This window comes from Hevea brasiliensis, chromosome 14 (assembly GCF_030052815.1).
Source record: "Hevea brasiliensis isolate MT/VB/25A 57/8 chromosome 14, ASM3005281v1, whole genome shotgun sequence".
Classification (NCBI taxonomy): Eukaryota; Viridiplantae; Streptophyta; class Magnoliopsida; order Malpighiales; family Euphorbiaceae; genus Hevea; species Hevea brasiliensis.
Genome location: NC_079506.1, coordinates 91,026,741 through 91,043,388, shown reverse-complemented (window position 1 = coordinate 91,043,388; position 16,648 = coordinate 91,026,741). Strand labels below are relative to the sequence as shown.

The following is a 16,648-nucleotide window of genomic DNA, read 5'->3' as shown; positions in this document are numbered from 1 at the left end:
AATGAAACAAGAAAATAAAAATGTTACTGAACGCAATGGCAATTGGCAACCTTTTGTTCAGTTCAGTACAATTGATCGCTGTTTCCTCTGTTCTTCTTCTGAGCTGAATCCGTTAATTAGGCTTGCCAATCTTGTTTAACAGTTTCCTTCTCTGGAGGATCTGGGTCCATGGGCTTAGGCCTTAAACACACAAATCTACAATTACAAGGCCTTACTTTATCAGTCAATGAAGAAGGGAAACTGGTCAGGTCCAGTAGTCACTTGCTAACAAGGATGGTACATTGTCCAATTGTCCATCTTTAACAGACCCAGGATCAAGTTGGCGTTGGGCTTGCAGGTCCTGAAACCACTTGTTGGCAGTCTCTGGACAGTCCATATGCTTGGTCTGAACATGGAGGTGTTCGACGAATTAGGATGCAAACTTGTGAGTTGAGGAGTTGATTAGTCTTGCTATCTACAAGGGACATAGAACATAGTGTTTCACAATCACGGTGTAGCACACTGAAAGAAACATGTGTAATATGTGTTTTACAACTCATATCATTAGGTAAGAAGCAACAAAGTTTAGCATCATACATTATAGAATTCCATAATCAAGATTATCCTGAAAATACTGCAAAAATTGAATTACTTCACAACCTTCTCATATCTAACAATATATACAACAACTTTAACAAGGAAAGCCGCTTGTGCACTATGGACAAAGTCCTGTTCCATCTTCTAATGGTTCTTATTGCAAAGCCAGTTCAATTGTTCATTCGATCAATCTTTAATTGAAGGATGCTTTCAAAATGGGAGTTTAAAGCTCAAGTTTAACAAACAACAGTTATCAATAGTTTTCTTTGCTCTTACTGATTGAACTCACTAATTCTCTTCCATCATCTGTCATCTGATGATTCCAATTGCAAAGTGACATTTCTTGGTCCTCTAGTCAGTTTTAGCTGAAGGATGTTGGCAACATGATGAGAACTCGAGGCTCAAAGCTCGAGTGTTTATGTAAACTTATCTCTATTTCTGTTTAGGCTTGCAGCTTGAACTCAAAATTTAGCAGTCATAATCCTGTAAGGAGCTAATAAAGGGGCATGATATCCACCTCCAAAGCATTATTTTTTTGTCTTTCACTTGGGGCAAAGTCGATAGCTCCAAAGACATGCTGAAAGCACAACAAAAACAGTTCATTTGTGATAATTGAAACTAGAGAAACAATGATTGAAATTCAAATAATTATGGGAAATAAAATAGAAGTCTCATTTACCTTTCTACTCAATTTCTAAAATTATCTTGCATCTTGCAATCTCTGATAAATAGTAAGATTATCTGAATTGATCCACATACAAGAATCATATAGTATCCCATTAGTAATCCTAATCTCCTAGGATAGATGGAGTAATTTTAATTTCTTTTCTTGTATAGGTTTGTTCATTTGAGATTACTGATTTTCAAATTCAAAATATTAAGAAAATGTGAAAAAGGATTTTTTATATCATGGAATAACTATGGTCTACAGGTATATGAATTACCTCATGAAGGACTATGTGGAGGGTCATCTTCCAACATTTCCTCTTCCTTAAGTTCCATAGCTGCCTTGTGAAGGAAATCACTGAAAAAAAGGAAGCGGAAATGGAGCCAGCAAATTTAATGCTGCAACAATAAACATGAACTGATTTTCCAAGTAAGATTGTTTAAATGAGAGCAAAAACAATTTGGCTAGTTATTAATAAGTATACCAGTCTAAAGTATCTTCAAGTGTGCACGAGCTACACATAGAATTTGCAATTGAGTGAAACCTTCCAAAATGAGATCTTTCCCTGTGGCATATATATCATATGAAGATTTAACACATATTTACAAGTCTCAAGATTTGCAAACAGGTCTACAACTTCTGCACGTGAGTTAGCATGATCTTCTGCCCTTTGCTATGCAAGACAATGTAGAGAATCTAGAAATTATATCCATTTTCAACACTGACAACAAATAAATGCAGCTCAACTTTTCTTTTCTATTCCTTTCCTGGTGCAGTAAACTTATTCTTTTCTGAGTCATCACCATTCCCATTATCTGTCTCATCATTGTAGGAAATATTGCCAAGTCTTGCTTAAGGTAGATGATACAAACTTAAAATGCTTCAAGAAAATACATTCATGCACATAGTTTTAAGTAAATAAAAGTTGATAAATGGGAGGCATGAATACCGCACATTATTTTGGTGGACTTTCTGCATTCCCTTTGCTAGCCAGTGCCAAAATGGACATAGAAAACTTAGAATTTTTTGAAGTACTGTTTTCGGAAAATACTCAAATTGGAAAAAGAGAAAATGAAGGACTAAATGAGCATATTGGGAGCCGTACTTCCTTTATTGGAATAACTGTGGCTCAGCATCTATCTACAATTGAATCATCTTCATATCTCAATGATAAGTTTCGTCTGACTAAATGGCATTTGATGTGCTTTAATTGACCAAACTGCTACACAATCAAGGCTCTCCTGAAGTGAATCCATCTTTCTCCTATACGAGAATTTCAATCATAATGCAATACCCATCAAATTAACATGGAACCATCAAAGTACAAAATACGTGAGAGCTAATAAACAGGCATAAGAAAGAGACCAGTAAATAAGAATTTGAATTTCACTTCACATCAACTATTATCTTACTTGATAAATGCTTTTCAAAGTTCTTTTTTCTTTCATTCTTCTGCCTCATTTCCATTCTATTCATGGAATCTAGCCATCCAATGGATCAAGTAGAACTTCACTGTCACAACTCACAAGAAAGTATATCTAACATGGTAACTGGTACTTTGAAGTCCTGCTCAAGGTAGATAAGTTAAAATGAATGAAGAAAAACTTGTCAGAGAAAGTAAATAATTGGAGTACAAGAAACTCACACCTTTTTCATCAATAACAAGCCCTGTCCTAACCCTGTTTGACAGACTATCTACATTCATTTTGCCTTTCTGCCGCTGCAACATGAGCCAATCAAAATAAAATGTCAGCATATATCAAAAAACTCCAACTTGGAAAGTACAAGATAGGAAACTGGCGCGAGAAAATAAATTGCCTGATTCACATTAGAGAAAGGATTAAATGAGCATCCTGGAGGGTCAACTTCCATTGTTAGAAACTTGAAGATTCAGATCTCAAATTATCAATGATCATTAGGTATGCATTATGTAAAACGGTAAATTATCAGTGGAAGAGTTATCACTAATTATGTTTGGTCTTACAGCTTGAACTCACTAATTCTCTTCCATCTTCTAATGATTCCCAAAAGTGATATTGCTTGGTCCTCTACTCAATTTTAGCTGAAGGATGTTGGCAATGTCAGGAGAACAGGAGGCTCAAAGCTCAAGTTGGTCATGTCTAATCTCTATTTCAGTTCAGTCTTATAGCTCAAACTCAAAATTTAGCATGCATAATCCCTTGAGGATTTAATAACAATCTTCAAAGCTTTTTTGTATTCCACTTGAGACAATGTTGACAGCATCAAAGACATTCTAAAAGCACAACAACAAACAGTTACTAATGCAACCTCTTTACTGTAAATGTGTTTTGTAATCAATGTCACAAATCAACCTCAATTAATTAATACTAATTAGAGTTTACCAACGATTGAAATTCAACTATCTATGGGAAATAAAATAGAATGTCTCATTACCTTTCTACTTAGTTGAACAATTTTTTTGTCTTTCCCATGCAGCTCAAATGAACATAGAAAATTCCAGAGAAAATGTTGCAGAAGTGTATCTGAAATTATCTTGCATCCTTCAATCTCTAAGAATTAGTAAGATTATCAGAACTGCACAAAATAGTAAGTTTTTAACAAATAGTAACATATCTGCATTAGTAATCCTAATCTTGCATATGAACTAGGAGCTTAAAATGTCCCTATCACATGGAATTGGAGTGACTGGAACTGAAGCCAGCAACGTAGATGATGTCATGAGGGATTTTATAACATGGAATTACAATGAAATTATGCAGAGAGCTATCTTCCAACATTTTCTCTTCCTAAAATTACAAAGCTACCTTGTGAAGAAATCACCACGAGAGTGAGTGCAACTGGAGCTAGCAAATTTAATGCGGCAAAAATAAACATGAAGTGATCTTTCAAGTAAGACTGTTTAATTGATAGTAAGGACAATTGGATAGCTAGTAATAATGATACCAGTTAACAGTATCTTCTAGTGCATGAACTTGCAAATAATTAGGTGTTTCCCTGGAACATATATGTCATTAGAAACTTCACCACAAACTTACAAACCTCAGTATTTGTAAACATCTCTGCAAGTTCTGCACAAAGGTCAGTGTGATCTTCCGCCCTCTGCTATCCAAGATAACATAGAGAATCTAGAAAACAAGCTTCTTTCAATACTGACCACAAATGAAGACATACTTGTCTTCTTTATTTGCAAGTCTTTATCTGTTCCATCATAAACAAATAAATGAAGCTTGCGGTTTTTTCTTTCTTGGTGTAGTAAACCCATTCTTACTCAAAATCTCCTTTTGTATCTGCATCATTCCCGTTATCTGTCTCAAAAAATTATATAATATTGTAAAGTCTTTCTTAAGGTAGAAAATACAAACTTAAAATTATTAAAGAAAATACATTCACGCACATAGTTCTTAGTAAATCAAAGTAAATAAATGGTGGTATAAAGATCACATCTTCCTTTGACGGGCTATATGTATTCCCTTTGCTAAAGCTTCAGCCAGTGAACCATGGACTAAAAGGAATATAAACCACTTCAATTTTGGGAATTACTAGTTTTAGAAAAAAAAATGGATAGGAAAAAGAACCTGCTATTTCCTGGAAAATGTAAATTATCCAATGAGCAACAAATGAAAGATTAAATGAATATAAAGGGGACCCTTTCTTCCTTGATCAATGATCATATATTTGAGGATTTGGATATCAAATTACCAGTGATCATATAATCATAAGGTCTATTAATCCTAAATTGAACGCCTTTGCATGTAATTGACTGCTAAGGATATAGGAACACTAGGTCATCTATATGAACATAACATTTGATAAAGTAAACATGCCAAGGAAAAATATCTGTATTTTCTCACATTGCAGCCATTCCCCATTGAATTTCAGAAAGAATTATCAGCCATGCCACCATCAATGGGAAAGGTTACATAAATGGAAGTTGGTAGAAATCACTATTGTACAATGAACCTATACTGTGCAGTTCGTGAAATTCTAAATCAATACAAAATTACATAAAGGGAATGTATTGTAAAATTATGGAAAAAGCACAGCGTATGAGTCAACAAGTCAAGTCACACCTACTTAGTACCAATGGAAATGAAAAACACATTAAGTGCAGGAGATGGTAACATGTGAACGGGTGGCAGAGTGATAGCCTATGTGCTGTCCATTTGATTGCTTTATAATCCAAAAGTGTCCATTTTCTTGGGAAATAACTGAAAAGAGAGAGATCCCAGAAACTCATTAAAGTATTGGTGGAGTGCCAAAATATAATCAATGAAAGCATGAGGAATAGAAAAATGAAAAACAAATAGTATTTCTCACCTAAACTCTCTCTTATAATCTTTCGATCAATGCAAACGACCCTTGTGTAGACTTCAAAAACCATAAGATGATCATTTATTACTAAACAACATCCTGTGAGAAAATTTAGCAGAACAAAAAGACCAGATTATTTTCGAAAATTAAGAAATACACATGAAAGGAATTGAATAAGCTAAAACATGATTTCGAAGAAAAAATAGGTTCAGTGTCCACTATGGTGATATTGGGATCCCTTTTTTTGACCTTTTGCTAAATTTAAGATTAAGCTAAATTTGCAATACCGGACTGAAAAATACCAAACTGCTTCTCTTTTCTTTCAGTTAAAAAGAAAACAGAATGATTTGTTCCTATTTTTCAAGATAACACAGTCAACATGTAATCTTACTCAATTTCAATCCTAAGACTAAGAACTGAAATGATCAACATTTTTAATTAATAATATATGATTCTCTATATTACCGACAGGGACAATGGATGTCAACAGATGGAACGAGTTGAAATGGCTGAGAATTCACAAATACAACCGTCCTGAAAAAGAAAACAGAAAGAATGTATCAATGGGTAAAAAGTGTCCCAAAAAAATAGCGTAAAATTAGTTTGGAGGAAAAAGGAAAACAGATGATTGGTAAACTTACTTATTTCTACATTTGGGATATGAGAAATCTTGGACCACTCAGAGCCACTCCCCTGGGTACAATTTTCACTAAGGGGACAATAATTAATCTCGAGCTTCCTTAATTTGGAGAGGCGTTGCACGGCTGTAGCTGTAGGTAGATACTTCAAATTCTTACAAAACCGTAATTTCAGGGTTTGAAGAGACGAAAGGTTGCCCAACCACTCCGGCAAAGCTTCCACTCCATTGAAATACGATAAAGACAATGAGATTAGGGCAGTGAGGCTTTGAAGTTGATCTGGCAGATACTTTATTCTACCTCCATCAACCAAAAAATTACTGTCGCCATATATAGTTAAGGATTGAAGGGATGGGAGGTCTTGGATTGCAATCAGATAAGGGAAAGAATCCAACTCCTCCGAGAAATTACCAATTCTTATTTCCCTTAATCGGGTGAGGCCGCCTAGTATTGTCTCTGGAAAGTAACTCAACCTTTTACAGTGTGTTATTTCTAAAAGACGAAGAGAATGCAAATCTCCCAAATATTCGGGAACAGATATTAGGCGGTTGCAATCACTTATTACCAATGATTCCAGAGAAGTGAAGGATTTCAGTCCACCTGGAAGACATATTAATTTATGACACACTCTAATTGCAATGCTTTTAAGAGAGGGGAAGGAGTGTACTTGCAGTTCTTCAAATAAGTAACTCAATTCGTTACAATTTTCGATTTCCAATGTCACAAGCGATGAACTATCACTTAATGGAATTTTTGCCAACAGAGGACAATTCTTTATGCACAATTCTTCAAGGCAAGAAAATACAGATGTTTCGCCTCCTTCATCTACTGGTGGTGCCTTCCATTCAACTAAATTCCACATATAATTAAAAGATAATTTCTTTAATGCTGGAAACATTTTCCCTCCATTGCTTGTGCTTCCACTGTCAATGCCATAGAATTCGTTCCCTATACACCTTATCTTGTACATTTCATAAAACCGAACTTCTTTAAGACGAGGAAGATGTCCAAGCCTTGGGAGTTCTTCACATCTATCACAGTTTATCAATTGAAGTTCCACCAAATTATTGAATTCTGTGAAAGAATCACCTTCACTCAGAATTTTCATCCTATAAAGCCACAGCGGGAACTTTTTACCCATATAATTCCTTACCTTTATTCTCTCTATGTTTGAGTGAGGCTCAAGGCCTTCCAACACTTCCTCATCATTGCTGTTGCTTTCTCTTTCAAAACTCCATTCAAATTCAAGGGCTTTCAATTTCATTTTCCCCTGTAGATTTGATTTCTTAGCCTCTTCCTTGTCGCTTACCTCCTCAAGATGATTTATTTCCAACTCCTCGCTTAATTGGTTTAAGTATTCTAGTTCTTCAATGCCGCCTCCCCTATCTGTACCCACAGCAAACAAGGATAATCTTTCAAGACTGGCTAACTTCCCCACATTAGATGGCATATGCTTGTCATAAGAAAATTCAATGTGCCTCAAGCTGATCAGATTGCATATTTTATTTCTAGGAAGCTCTTCGAGTAACTTGCACCTAAGGAATCTCAATGTTTGCAAATTCTAGAGCTTGGTGATGGATTCAGGCAACACTTTGATTTTACTTTCTGAGATGTCAAGATATCTCAAATGTTTCAACTTGCCGATAGAAGATGGCACCTTTTCAATATTAGCACCTTTCAATTTTAGAGTGCGCAGGCTTTTCGACTTCCAAGAATCATCAAAGACAATACCATTCGTGTATAAACTACGCAGCTTCTTAGAACCACCTTTTGGAAATGCCACTGAAGTTGTTGCATTTTGACAATCCACATATAAACGACGAGCGGAAGATAAATCATCACTAGTTGAAAAATTTTTCAAAGTCAATGTTTCATACTTTGAAAGAGATAATGCAAGATCATGCACAAGATCATGCATTTTGCACCGTTTAATATCCACGTATTCATCCCTTACCACATCTAGGAAAAAAGAATTTTGAAGTAAGGCATTAAAATACTTGTTGCCTTCATCTTCACTAGAAGGCACAACAAAACCTTCAGCCATCCAAAGCCAAATTAATTCTTCCTTTTCAAACTCAAAATCTTTCGGAAACGTCGAACAGTATGCAAAACATCGCTTCAAATTTGAAGGCAATTGATCCAACTCAGTTTTAATATAGACTCAATATTTTCCTTCTTATGTGATGCATTCAAAACATTATTATTTTGAATTGACAACCATGCTTTCTTATCCCTTCTAAAACCCATTGTCCCGCCTAAAACTTGTGCAGCTAATGGCAATCCTCTACATTTTTTTGCAATCTCCTTTCCAATGCCCTCTTAGTTTGAGGGTATTGATGTTGCTCCACTCTCAAATGCCCTTTCCTTCATAATGGACCAACATTCATCATCAGATAACAAATGCAGTGTATGCCTATGATTAGTAGAAGTCTCCACTGTTGATGCCACTTCCTCGCTACGAGTCGTGACAACAATAGCATTTCCATTGTTTTGGCTAATTCTTACCAAACGAGTCTTTAAGTCATCCCACCTATTTGATACCTCATTCCTCTCATTCCACACATCATCAAGAACAAGAAGGAATTTTTTCCCCTCCAATGCCTTTCGGAGCTCTTCAAGCATTGCATCTCTGTTGGTCATTCCACCCGTATTTACATTGACGGTTTGCAACATTTCCCCCAAAATTCTTTGTTCATTAAAGTTATCAGAAACGCAGACCCATATTTTGACATCAAAAAGCTTTCTTTCTATAACTTGTTCACACAGTAATTTAGCCAATGCTGTCTTTCCGATACCGCCCATGCCCACTATGGGAACAATGGTAAGAACTCGATCACAGGAACTCAGCAAGTTTACAATTTTAACGAAATCAGCTTCCCTCCCCACAACTGGATTGTCAAGGATCGAGTCTGTCATTCGATCCAAGTTGATTTGAGACATTGTTCCATCTCTAGATAGGACTTGAAGCCCAAAACCCATAGCTTCATTCTTAATCTTATTCAACGATTCATTTATTTTCCTAACTTTGTGAAGCATTTTGATATGCAATGCAGCCTTTCTGGCGTAACGAGTGCCTTTAGAGAAAGAAACAAGGCTGCTTACCTCCTTTCCAAGTTGGTCTTGCATCTGAACCTTCCGTCGAAGATCCTCGTACGATACCTCATCAAACACTTCTTCAGCATCATCAGCTACATCTTTGAGCTCCTTCAGCCAACGCTTCACAGGTTCTCTCTTGGTTTGTTGTTCCTCTGCATCTTGCAGCACATCACGGATCATGGTGAGGGATTCCTGTAGACCTTTCAAGTCGTCCTTGAGATTCCAAGCACCGATGACTTCATCTGTGATGAGCGAAGCCACCCTAGACAGAGTTGCATCCACCAAAAAAGTGAGGATCATTTTTTCAGCCATTTTCTCTTCTTGCAAAGATGAAAGATAAGAGTTGAAGCAAACAAGCAGGAACCATAAGATGATTGCGGGAATATTTAAGAGTGAAATCAAGTCTTGAGTAAATTAAATTATATAAAAAATTCATCATTTGCATAATTGATGGTTTTAATATTAGCAAGTGCGTTGGAGACAGCTCACTTGAAAGCGATGATGTTCTTAATACATCAACTTGTTACTTTTCTATTCCTAAGCGATAAATCCATTTCTGCACGCGCTACCCATTGCTTAATAGTTTTCTTTTCTTTTTTGTTGAGTTCAATACAAGAGTTTATCGTCTGTTGATCACTGTTTCCTCTGTATTTCTTACTAAATGAAATGATTTGCCTCCCTAATTTAGTATGTAAACATGGAGGTGTTTCCCGAATTCAGTATGTAAATTTGCAAGTTTAGGAGTCAATCGGTCTTCCTATCTACAACTGACATAAACAGAATCATATTCAATTTTCAATTACAACAAAGAAAAGAAATGGAGGAGAATCAATTTGATGATACCGTATAAGCGACTCTAACTCAACATTTCCCATGACAAGATACTCAAACATATAGCAAACAGAGAAGAATGGATTCACATTGAAAAGTAGTTATTCAATTCAATCATCTAGCAGTGAAGTTTTAAATATATGCATTCCAAGGTTTAGATGTAAGAAGTAGAAATTTTATAAACATATAGATGAATAATTAAGAATCAATATTTTCCTGAAATGGTGCAAAAACTAAGGATATGCCAATAAAAGTGAAAGATTGAAATGGATAATTAGAAACTCTGACAAGGCCTGTAAAAAACTGCAAAATGGGATGCTACTTGTGCGCTATCAATAAGTCTTGTTCCATCTTCCGATTTGCAAAGCAGGTTCAGTTGGCCCTTTTGTCAATCTTCAATTCAAAGCTCAAATTGTTCAAGCAAAATGATAAAAAATGTAATTGTAAGAATAGTCCTTTTGTACTTGTTTGATAAGATTGCTCGCCATAAACACGCACAAAAGCTTATATCTTAATTTTATATTATATTTTCTATTTTTATAAATTTAATTTTTATTAAATCTTAATTTCAATTTAAAATTTTACGTAAACGTAAAAATAAATTTATTTTTTATTAAAATTAATTTTAAAAATAAATTTTATTTATTCAAATTTTCTGTTTCTCGCTAGGCGCGCGCATAAAGTGTCTTCATGTTTAGTAGATCCGCCGGACCCACTTCTTCTACCTCCGTCCATCAATTTCACCGCCGCCAGAAAGGCAGGATCGTCTTCCCCTGGGCGTGGCAAAGACAAGATCCTGATTCACGAACTCGATGTTTTCGGTGACATCGAAGCCGGTCTCAACCTTTCCATGGGTGGACGACTCGTTAAGCGACACAGTCGACAAAATGCTGGAGTCGTGGATGTTTGAGGAATAATCGTAATACTGCAAAAGGGGAAGGCCCGGCGAGTCAACCCGGTTTGAGGAAAACAATCGGAGTGCCAGACTTTGACGCCTTTCATATTTTGTATCCATTTGTGATTGAAATACAAATAATTGGTTCCTATATTACCTAATTAAAAAGATAATTAAACCCAAATTGTTGATCTCTCTAAGCTCAATTTTGTTTTAAATCCATAAATAAATTCAGACTAATGCAAAATTCAACTATAATTTTAAGCATTGAGATTCCTTGGAAAAATTTCTGATAATCTTTTCCCAATTTGCATTTTGTTTAGGGAATGAATTTGTTCTGTTTTGTCATTGCCAAGTTCCGTTACATTCAAAGCATTCAGGAGCTGCACAAGTTCTCCCAAGAGCAAAAATGGGCGTCAGTTTTTCCAAACCAGAATCACATGAAACAAAAATTCAAATTGAACTACAAGGAACTTCAAATACAAGTTCAAACTTCAAGCTAAGCGTTCACAACAGATGGGCTATGGACAAGTAAACAGAAGGTCAAAAACTGGAATTTGGATAAAATTTGCAGGAGCATTAAACATGACAAAACAGATAAGAGGCTTCTGCATCCATCTGCAATTGAATGGAATCATCTTCATGTCCCAACAATTAGTTTCATCCGACTAAATGGCATTTGATTTGTTTTACCCCACCAAACTGCTACACAGGGTCCCCATAAGTGAAATAACTCTCTCTCCTGTACATCAATTGCAATCATAATCTATCCATCAAATTAACCTGAACCATCAAAAAGCACAAAGCATCAAAATGTGTCAAATTTTTAGATAGATGCTACTACCTAGCCTATCAGTAGGAAAATCAATCATTTCTTTACATCATTGCCTTGAAAATATGTGAGAGATGATAAAAAGGCATAAGAAAGAGGCCAGTAAATGAGAATTTAAATTTCACTTCACATCCAGCTATTATCTTACTTGACAATTACTTTTCAAAGTTCTTTTTCTTTCATCGGTCTGCTTCATTTCCTTTCTTCATGGAATCTAGCTATCCATTGGGTCAAGTAGAACTTCACCATCACAAGAAAGCATATCTAACATGGTAGCTGGTATTGAGAAGTCCTGCTCAAGGTACATAATTTAAACTTAAAATGAATAAGAAAAAATTGTCAAAGAAAGTAACTATAGTACATGAAACTCACATCTTCATCAATAACAAGCCAAGTCCTAACCCTGTTTGACTGACTATCTGCATTCACTCTGCCTTTCCTCTGCTGCAACCTACACCAATCAAAATAAAAAGTCAGCATATATCAAAAAACTCAAATTTTCAAAGTACAAGATAGAAAACTGGTCTAAGAAAATAAATTGCCTTATTTGTATCAGAGAAAGCATTAAATGAGCATCCTGGAGGGTCGACTTCCATCTTTGGAATACTTGAAGATTTGGATATCAAATTATCAAGGGTCATGTCATCACAAGGTCCATTAGAAACTAATTAGGTATGTATTATGCAAAATGTAAGTTATCAATGGAAGAGTTATGTAAGCAAGAGTTATCACTAATATGTTTTCTCTCACAACTTCAACTCACTAATTCTCTTCCATCTTCTATTGACTCCAAAAAGTGAGACTGCTTGGTCCTCTAGTCAGTTTAACCGAAGGAAGTTGACAATTTCAGGAGAATTGGAGGCTCAAAGCTCAAGCTGTTGATGGGGACTTATCTCTATTTCAGTTCAGTCTTATTGCTAGAACTTGAAATTCAGCAGGTGTAGTCCCTTGAGGAGCTAATAACAATCTCCAAAGATTTTTCTGTCTTCCACCTGGGACAATGTTGGCAGCACCAAAGACATTCTGAAAAAACAAGAAGAAAACAGTTCCTTGGGTAACCTCTTCATTGTCAATGAAGTTGAATGTCTATGAGAAATAAAATAGAATGTCTCATACCTTTCTACTCAGTTGAACAATTTTTTGGCTTTACCAACCGGCTCAAATGAAAGCAGAAAATTTCAGAGAAAACATTGCAGTTGTATCTGAAATTATCTTGCATCCTGCAATCTCTAACAAATGATAAGATTATCAGAATTGTTCAAATAGTAACTGTGTAACAAATGGTAACATATTCCCATTAATAATCCTAAATCTTGCATACAACCATAGGCCTAAAATGTCCCTGTTAGACAGAACTGAAGGAATTGAATTTTGAACTGAAATAGGAGACATTTTGAAAATTAAGAAAAAATGATGTTACACATGAAAGAAATGGTGGAGCACCAAAATATAATCAATGAAACCATGAGGAATAGAAAAATGAAAAACAAATAGTATTTCTCACCTAAAATCTCTAATATATTCTTTAGATCAATGCAAACGACCCTTGTGTGGACTTCAAACACCATAAGATGATCATTTATTACTAAACAACATCCTGTGAGAAAATTTAGCAGAACAAAAAGACTTGATTATTTTCGAAAATTAAAAAAAAAATGATATTACATATGAAAGGAACTGAATTAGCTAAAACATGATTTCTAAGAAAAAGTAGGTTCAGTGTCTGCAACCTGTAAGGTAAAAAGGTAATCTGATATAATTAGGAAAAGAATCAGAAAATAGAATGGATGATTGAGAGAAATATATATTTGTTTCTATCTGGACTAAGAACTTTGAACTGAAATAAGGGACATTTTGCATATTCCTACCGAAAATAATTAATTACAAATGTATCTACTCATTTGCTATGGTGATATTGGGATCTCTTTTCTTTACCTTTTGCTAAATTCTAAATTTGCAATACCAGACTGAAAAATACCAAACTGCTTCTCTTTTGTTTCAGTTAAAAACAAAACAGAATGATTTGTTCCTATTTTTCAAGAAAACACAGTCAACATGTAATCTTACTCAATTTCAATCCTAAAAGTAAGAAATGAACATTTTTAATTACTAATATATAATTCTCTATATTACCGACAGGAACAATGGATGTCAACAGATGGAAGGAGTTGAAATACCTGAGAATTCACAAATGAAGCCAGTCCACAGTGCACGCCCAAAGAGGAGAAAAAAAATGGTAATTACCTGCGTCCTGAAAAAGAAAACAGAAAGAATGTATCAATGGGGAAAAAGTGACGAGAAATTTAGAATTATTATTGTTTGTAGTAAAATTCATCAACCCTGACTACTGAAAATACAAGAAATTTTATATACTTGTCCCCAAAAAATAGCTTAAATTAGTTTGGAGGAGAAAGGAAAACAGATGATTGGTAAACTTACTTATATCTACGTCTGGGATATGAGAAATCTTGGACCACTCAGAGCCACTCCCCTTGGTACAATTTTCTCTAAGAGGACAATATGTAATCTCGAGCTTCCTTAATTTGGAGAGGCGTTGCATGGCTGTAGCTGTAGGTAGACACTTCAATTTCATACAAGACTGTAATTTCAGGGTTTGAAGAGACGAAAGGTTGCCCAACCGAGTATAGACAATGAGTATAGGGCAGTGAGGCGTTGAAGTTGATCTGCAGATACTTTATTCTACTTCTCCAACCTCCACATATAGTTAAGGATTCAATGGATGAGAGGTCTTGGATTGAATTCAGATAAGGGAAAGAATCCAACTCCTCCGACAAACCACCAATTCTTAATTCCCTTAATCGGGTGAGGCCTCCTAATATTGTCTCTGGAAAGTAACTTAAACTTCCACAGTATGTTACTTCTAAAAGACGAAGAGAATGCAATTCTCCTAAATATTCGGGAACAGATGTTAGGCCGTGGCAATACCTTATTACCAGTGATTCCAGAGAAGTGAAGGATTTCAGTCCACTTGGAAGACAAATTAATTTATGACACTCTCTAATTGTAATGCTTTTAAGAGAGGAGAAGGAGTGTACTTGTAGTTCTTCAAATAAGTAATTCAATTGGTTACAATAATCGATTTCCAATGTCACAAGCGATGAACTATCACTTAATGGAATTTTTGCCAACCGAGGAGAATTCTTTATGGACAATTCTTCAAGGCAAGAAAGTACAGATGTTTCGCCTCCTTCATCTACTGGTGGTGCCTTCCATTCAACTAAACTCCTCATATCATAAAAATATAATTTCTTTAATGCTGGAAACAGTCTCCCTCCATTGCTTGTGCTTCCACTGTCAATGCCATAGAATTCGTTCCCTATACATCTTATCTTGCCCATTCTTATTATTTCGAGCGTTTTAAGACGAGGAAGATGTCAAGCCTTGGAAGTTCTTCACACCACTCACACTTCTCCAATACAAGTTCCACCAAATTATCAAATACAGTTAAAGAATCATCTTCACTCAGAATTTTCATCCTATATAGCCACAGCGGGAACTTTTTGCCCGAATAATTCTCTACCTTTATTCTCTTTATGTTTGAGTGAGGCTCAAGACCTTCCAACACTTCCTTATCATTGTTGTCGCTTGCTCTCGCTTGCTCTTCCAGAAAATCTCCATCCAAAATGAAGGGCTTTCAATTTCGTTTTCCCCTGTGGATTTGATTTCTTAGCTTCTTCTTTGTTTCTCACCCCCTCAAGATAAATTATCTCCAACTCCCCGCTTAGTTGGTGTAATCATTCTAGTTCTTTAATGCTACCTCCCCTATCTGCACCCACAGCAAACAAGGATAATCTTTCAAGACTGGCTAACCGTCCCACCTTAGATGGCATATGCTGATCGTTAGATATATTCAATATTTCTCAAGGTGATCAGATTGCATATTTTATTTCTAGGAAGCTCTTCAAGTGACTCGCACCTAAGGAATCTCAATGTTTGCAAATTGTAGAGCTTGGTGATGGATTCAGGCAACACTTTGATTGTAGTGTCTGAGATTTCAATGTTAGATTTATTCAAATGCCATATTATGTGGATCTTATGCTTAGTCTTATACTTGTAATTAATCTCTCTTGTTGTATACTATAAATATGTTAATTATTCATTAATAAAAAGTAAGGCAATTATTCCTCCCAATCTCAAATTCTCACATGGTATCAGAGCATTAGACTCCTTAAGAAAATATGTCTTCCTCTCCCTTCGAAACCTCTATCACTCCATCATCTTCAGCCGCTCCTCTTACTCCAACAATGGCCACTTTTCCTCTTCCACAAATTTTATCTACTCACTCTTTTGCCGTAAAACTCACTCCCAAAAATTATTTAGCCTGGAAGACACAATTTATTCCCCTTTTAAACTATCAAAACCTCCATGGATTCATTAATGGATCTTTTCCTGCTCCATCAGTCATTGTACCATCTTCAATCGACCCTTCCATCCAATAACCTAATCCAGAATTTGAGAATTGGTTTTGCAAAGACCAGATGTTTCTTTCCTAGTTACTTTCTTCTCTCACAGAGGAGATTTATCCATTTATTATTGGCCTTACTTCTTCCAAAGCTGTATGGGATGCTCTTGCTAATGCCTTCGGAGCAGTTTCACAAAACTGACAGCTACAACTGCATATTGAATTGCAGGAATTACAGAAATATGATCTTTCTGTTTCTCAATTTTTACAAAAGGCTAAAGCTCTAACAGATGAGCTTAGCACTGTTGGACGCCCAATTTCCCAAGCAGAATTTAATGCGATTATCTATCGCAATATTAGGTCAGAATACCATGGCTTAATCGCAGCACTCAATCTG

At 35.6% G+C, this 16,648-nt stretch overlaps 1 protein-coding gene and 1 long non-coding RNA gene across 11 annotated transcripts; both read right to left on the bottom strand.

Annotated features, from left to right (window-relative positions):
* Window positions 1-619: 619 nt before the first annotated feature.
* On the bottom strand, window positions 620-15,705 carry LOC110655164 (uncharacterized). 6 transcript variants are annotated; one of them, XR_009143185.1, is made up of 9 exons: window positions 14,268-15,705; window positions 14,006-14,079; window positions 13,333-13,425; window positions 12,945-13,057; window positions 12,579-12,851; window positions 12,201-12,279; window positions 2,349-2,506; window positions 1,256-1,808; window positions 620-1,153 (listed from the first exon to the last, which is right to left on the bottom strand). It is a non-coding gene; the product is annotated as an uncharacterized LOC110655164 (long non-coding RNA). The 6 variants fall into 6 exon arrangements; XR_009143186.1 differs by lacking the exons at window positions 12,201-12,279; window positions 12,579-12,851; window positions 12,945-13,057; ... (1 more) ...; window positions 14,006-14,079; window positions 14,268-15,705 and adding exons at window positions 2,656-2,809; window positions 2,891-3,497; window positions 3,659-3,773; XR_009143188.1 differs by lacking the exons at window positions 12,201-12,279; window positions 12,579-12,851; window positions 12,945-13,057; ... (1 more) ...; window positions 14,006-14,079; window positions 14,268-15,705 and adding exons at window positions 2,656-2,809; window positions 2,891-2,963; window positions 3,659-3,761 and having other exon boundaries at window positions 621-1,153.
* On the bottom strand, window positions 3,871-7,475 carry LOC131172619 (putative disease resistance protein RGA4). Of its 5 annotated transcripts, none has more exons than XM_058133892.1 (6): window positions 6,475-7,475; window positions 6,178-6,396; window positions 6,002-6,070; window positions 5,543-5,635; window positions 5,300-5,433; window positions 3,871-4,530 (listed from the first exon to the last, which is right to left on the bottom strand). In XM_058133892.1, the coding sequence occupies exons 1-3, from the start codon at window positions 7,436-7,438 to the stop codon at window positions 6,054-6,056; spliced, it is 1,200 nt and encodes a 399-aa protein (XP_057989875.1). In that variant the 5' UTR covers window positions 7,439-7,475; the 3' UTR covers window positions 3,871-4,530; window positions 5,300-5,433; window positions 5,543-5,635; window positions 6,002-6,053. The 5 variants fall into 5 exon arrangements, with proteins under 5 accessions (XP_057989875.1, XP_057989876.1, XP_057989873.1 ...); XM_058133893.1 differs by having other exon boundaries at window positions 6,586-7,475; XM_058133890.1 differs by having other exon boundaries at window positions 5,296-5,433; window positions 6,178-7,475.
* Window positions 15,706-16,648: the final 943 nt, after the last annotated feature.